The sequence below is a fragment of the Micromys minutus genome (genome assembly GCF_963924665.1).
Source record: "Micromys minutus genome assembly, chromosome: 13".
Lineage (NCBI taxonomy): Eukaryota > Metazoa > Chordata > Mammalia > Rodentia > Muridae > Micromys > Micromys minutus.
The window spans coordinates 400,027-406,026 of record NC_137982.1 but is presented as its reverse complement, the minus strand read 5'-3'; the positions used below and the strand labels follow the sequence as shown (position 1 = coordinate 406,026).

Here is a 6,000-nt window from a genome sequence, read left to right as displayed (position 1 = left end):
CTTTGGTCCAGTGAAGGCTAGTTTGCCCAGTTTAGGGGAATGCCATGTTGCTGATGGGGAAGAGGGTGGTTGGGATAGGGAACACCTTCATGGAGGCAATGGGACGGGGATGGGGGATGGAAATGCAGGAAAGGGGGAAACATCCGAAATGAAAATACTGAAAATATCCAATACAAAATTGGCAAATGGGACCTCATAAAATTCCAAGCCATCTACATGGCAAAGGACACAGTTAATATGACAAAATGGCAACCAATAAATTAGGGAAAGATCTTTACCAATCCTATATCCAGCAGAGAACTCATATCCAATATATACAAAGAACTTAAAAAGTTACACTCCAGAGAAACAAATAACCCCATTAAAAATGGGGTACAGAACTAAACAAAGAATTATCAACTGAGGAATACCAATTGGCCAAGAAGCAGCTAAGGAAATGTCCAATATTCTTAGTCAGAAGGGAAATGCAAATCAAAAAAATCCCTGAGATTCCATCATGGCTAAGTTCAAAAACTCAGGTTACATCAGATGCTGGTGAGGATGTGGAGAAAGAGGAATATGTTGTTGGTTTGATTTCCAGGTGGTACAACCACTCTAAATCAGTCTGGCAATTCCTCAGAAAAGTGGACATAGTACTACCTGAGGACACAGCTATACCATTCATGGGCATATACCCAAAAGATGCTCCAATAAACATCAAGGACACATGCTCTACTATGTTCATAGCAGCCTTCTTTATAATAGCCAAAAGGTGGAAAGAACCTAAATGTCCTTCAACAGAGGAATGGATATAGAAAATATCATTCATTTACTCAACTGAGTACTACTCAGCTATTAAAAACAATGACCTCATGGAATTCTTAGGCAAATGAATTAGAAGTTATCATCTTGAGTGAGGTAAACCAGGCACAAAAGAAAATACACAGTATGCATTCATTTATATGTGGATAGTAGCCGAAAATCTTGGAATACCCAAGATAAAACTCACAGATTATATGAAGCTCAAGAAGTAGAAAGACCAAAATGTGGATGCTTCAGCTCTTAAGTGGGGAAACGAAATATTCACGGGAGGAAATACAGATACAAAGAGTGAAGATTGCAGGAAAAACCATTTATATACTGCTCCTCCTTGGGATCCAGCCATGTGCAGCCATCAAACCCAGTCAGATTGCTAGTGCCAAAAAGTGCTTGCTGACAGGAGCCTGATATGGACATATCCTGAGATGCTCTGCCAGAGCCTTACTGATACAGATGAAGATGCTTGCAGCTAACCATCGGACTGAACACTGGGAACCCCAATGGAGGAGTTAGAGAAAGGACTGAAGGAGCTGACGGGGCTTGCAACATCAAAGGAAGAAGAATGATATTAACCAACCAGACTCCCACAGCTCCCAGGGACTAAACCAGCAACCAAAGAGTACACATGGAGGAACCCATGGCTCCAGGTGCACATGGCCTTGTCTGGCATCAATAGTTGGAGAAGCCCTTGGTCCTATGAAGACTCATAGGGAAATGCCAACGTGGTGAGGAGGATTTGATGGGTGGGAGAGGGAGCATCCTCATAGAAGTAGGGGAGGATAGATGCGAGATGGGGTACAGGGATATCGGATAACATTTAAAATGTAAATACATAAAATATTCAATAAAATGCAAATAAATAACCATAGTTAAAGAAATAGGAAAGGAAAGAAAGAAAAAAAGAAATAAAGAAAAGAAAGAGGAGAGTAAAGCTAAACAATAGTATTATATAGGAAATATTTGTTAATTAATAATATGCATGTGGAAGAATTGAAAGAATTAAGTTTTCTTATTTCAGTTTCAAACAAGAAGGAAGAAAGAAACAAATAAAGAAAGAAACACAGGTAATGATTGGAAGTTCTCCGTAACTTTTGGGTTTTAAAGAGTTCCTCATAGTGTGTGTGTGTTTGTGCCTGCATGTATGAATTTAACATTTTGTCTTTTTCTTTCAAGATTATTTTGATATAGTTCGTTTAGTTTATGTAAATTGAAATACGAGTACTATCTAGGAGGTACGAGGAGATGGATTTGGATCCAGTGCAAAGAGTTTTATGAAAACATGAAAGCTAGGACTTAAAAGAGCCTTAAAACATTTGCAGCCCTTCCACATTTCACCGCAATGCTCTGAGGAAAGTGCTCAATTTAGAATCTCAGCCTCCCCGTCAGTACTGGGAGGAAGCTCAAGGACGCACAGACGCCATTTTGAAAAGTGTTGCACTATTCTGGCATGATTCCCCCATGGGAATCATGTCTGCTGTTAGTAACTCTTGGTTCTACCTGACCGTGACAGAGATGCAGGGCCTGTGGTACCACGGAGCCTCACAGTGGACGTAAGAACTTAGTGTCCATGCATCAGCCCTTTAACCGTTTAAGCAAACAGAAGACTGCGGTTTGTTCAGGAGCGGGAGGAGCTTCGGCTCTGTCTTCCTTAGCTATGGCGAATCACCGAGGATGGACCTCCCAGTTTCAGGAGGCTCAGAAATAAGAAGTGCTTATGCTAATTTTTTTTTTTTTTTTTTTTAAAGAATACTACGGCCTCGTGTTACTTTAAATTTCTCTTACAGCTTCTGTTCTCCTCCTTGATTTAAGTTTTTTCCTGATTTGTTCAAACAAATTGATCAAGATGTGAAGAAGTCGGCAGCTGACTTTAAGAGTCCAAAACGAAGATGCACAAAGGCAGGGAGCTCTACAACAAGCACACACAGCCAGCTTCTGGTTGGTGTCAACAGATTTTAGCAGCTGCAGGTTTCTGATATATGCGTAGCCTTGTAGCAGTCCTGGTCAGCCTAAAAACTGACCCTTTTTTCCCCCTTAAAAGCAAAGCAGAACAAAACCCCTTTTTCTTCCTTGGAACTTACTCATGACCCCTGCTTGAAAACAAACAAACAAACAAACCAAAACAAAAACCCAAACCGGAGCATGTCTGCAATGATTTTGCAGCGTCCGGAGCTGCTGGACGGTGTAAAGTATAAGGTCTTGTACAGACCATGGCGCAGTGAGCTCTGTTTGGTAGTTTTGGGCATCGGTCAAATGCAAATTAGGTTTCAGTGCTGTTGTTTATTTCTTATCGACGTTAATTTTTTTACTTATTGGGCTGGTTGGGGAGAAGGTGGGGTTAAGGAAACTGGTGGGGGAAGGGAGAGAAAGAGGGAAAAGAAGGAACTAGGAGCAGAGGAATTTAAACGGAGCTCCCTCCTTATTTTTACTAGAGAATCCAATATGGCATCTCGCATGAGGAGCTTATTTTCAGACCACAGCAGATACGTTGAATCTTTTCGGAGGTTTCTAAATAATTCCACTGAACACCAGTGCATGCAGGAATTCATGGATAAGAAGCTTCCGGGCATAATAGCAAGGTAACAAAAAGTGGCTTTTCTTTCAATGGACTAACCCAAAACCCAGCCCAGGGGGGTAGGCAGAGGGGGACCCTGGGATTAGTCAATACAACCCCAGCTGCCTGCTGCTGATGCCTGGCGGCCTTGTCTTAAGCAGCTCTGACGGTGCTTTAAACACAGAGACTGATTTGTGCCGCATAGCTGCAGCTCAGGCTCACTGTTAACTATTTGCTGGGCTTTAAAGACACAAGCCCAATCTTATTTGGAAAAATAATTCGAATCATTAATCTCGGAGTTTTTCTAAGCTCCATATATATATACTTAAAAGGTCCCAAATAGATTCTGGTGTTCTTTCCTTAGAATCAGATAAAGGTAATTGCAGAACGCGATTTGTTCCAGAGCATAGAACGAAGGCTTCTCAGGTCTAATAATACCGGTTTAAATTCATCTCCTTTATCTGTGACTGTCACTCTCCCCAAAACTATCTTTCTTTTCAACTTAATATTATCAATATGATTCTGAAAAAAAGATTAGTTTACCATTATTAGTGAACCTGGTTTCTATCCTCACAGACACCTTTATTTATCATTAATTTTTGATTAATGTGTTCAATTTGTCTCAAGGCTGATAAGCATTATTGAGGTAACAGAGGAGAATCAAGTCCCCTGTCTGGGGTAAATTGTTGCAAGAAGTAAGTATAAAGCTAGTAAGAAGGGACTGACTGTGGAACTAATGTACAAGCAAGACACAAACCTGGTGTTTTATCTTATGCTGTCTGAATTCCTCTGTGGAGTTAGTCCTCTGTGATAGCTCTTCTGCCCAACCAGATCAGACTTGTTGGACAAATACAGAATTCTATGCGTCTTTTATCTTTTTCTCCTCCTCCTTTCATCCAGCCCTTTACCAACCAAGTCACTTCCCCAGCCCTGTATTTTGTATCTTAACAAGGTTCATTAATTGACCATAATAGGATAAATGGTATAAAATATACAAATTAAATCATTGGCTCCACACCCCACCCCATGCACTCATAGGTGTCACCAAGTATAAGTGGTCTTAGGCTTTACAACAAAAGCTCAAGAAATTAGGAGGGAATTGTAGTTGTGGGGAGAGAGGAAGAATTGGAGAAGAAGGAACAGTGGGTGAATTTGATCCAAATCTGTTATGCATGTAGGACGTGTTCAAGATAAAAACCATTAAAATATTAAATCAGATAACTAAGTAGACAGATTTTATCTGAAAATATAATTTCCATCTTTGGACCTTTCTTTTAATTTTAAAAAATCTAGTGTGAGGGTCTGACATTTGCTGAAGAAGACCCCAGACATAGTATGCAGACAAAGAACATTTATTCTGTAGAAACAACAAGCATGCACGGGTCAACCATTTTTTGAAATGGTGACCTCAGACAAAAGTGTGCAGGGCTTCTTACAGGGAACCAAAGGAAATCTCTAGAAAGATTGGGTAATCTAAAATTTCATTAGTGGGTACTAGGGGTCACAGGTAGTCAGTAGTCTGCATTTTTATGCCATGAACATTTAACCATAGGATGAGGTACAGCTGCTCAGTACAGATCACCCATCCTGAAATATTGCCTATTATTTTTGTGGTTATCCCCAGGCTGTTCTTTGGGAGGGGGTTTTATGACCTTGTTTCTGGATTTTATGATCTGTTCCTGTAGCTGCTGCCTTATCACGTGTTTTTCCAAAATCAGGCATGGTCCTTAAATGGAGACAAATGAGGTCTATCTCATCCTTTCAATAGGCTATGGGTTACTTTCTAATACTTTCAGTTTGGATAGTACATATCCGTCCCTTAGCTTAGCCAGATTGTGATTTTTTTTCAATGTTACAGTTTGGAAGGAAGGTGAAGGTGTGTAAAGGCAATGGTGACCCCTTCCCTGACTTCTGAATGTTCTGGCTGTAGAATTGGTTAAAAAAAAAAAAAAAAAAAAAAAAAAAAAAAAAAAAAACTCATGAGATTTTGGTTATTCACTTTGATTTTAAGTTGAAAGTACTATCTTATTAACTTTTTGAAATATAATTCCTAGGATAGGCATACAGTAAACACATAATACATATTTGTTTATTGAAAGGAAGGCAGAAAGAAAGAAAAAGACATCACAGAAGTAGCATAAACCACAAAGTCCTTGCTCAGCCCAGGTTCTATATTGTCAGTGTAAATTATCAACAGAGATTGTCAGAACTATGCATTCTTTATGCATTTTCTAGTCTCCAAAGAAAAGTCACTTTTTACATGCCAGATACAGTGGTGCTTCTATGTCTCCAAATTCAAAAAAAGAATGGAGCCTTTTGATAGAGAACCTCTGCATATTGGGGATCCCCCCCCCAACTACAATTAAGCACAATCCACTCCCAAACACCTGGTTTTACAGTGAAATCCTTTATTAAACTCGGAATGAAAGTTAGAGTGATGACTTTCTGGCTAAAAGCAGTAGCAAATGATTTTATAGGTGTAATTTTTAAGGAGAAGAAAATGAGAGGCCTGTGTTAGAATGGGCTGGAAGGTGGCGTTATATTTTGATTCAGTATGTTAATTAGGTGAACCAAAGGGGGTTTTTGATTGCTGGACTTTAAAACATTTTTAGCTGGGCCTTGGTAGTCAGCCTCGGAAGTTGGAAGTGGCT

The 6,000-nt window shown here is 39.7% G+C and overlaps 1 protein-coding gene across 1 annotated transcript in view; it reads left to right on the top strand.

The window, feature by feature from the left end:
* Positions 1-3,237: 3,237 nt before the first annotated feature.
* Positions 3,238-6,000, top strand: part of HNMT (histamine N-methyltransferase) — a gene marked incomplete at both ends in the record, with an annotated part of 40,870 nt that continues 38,107 nt past the window's right edge. Inside the window, one exon of the mRNA XM_080928144.1 lies at positions 3,238-3,374. Within this exon, the coding sequence (XP_080784270.1) occupies positions 3,238-3,374 (137 nt within the window). The remainder of the gene's footprint in view (positions 3,375-6,000) is intronic.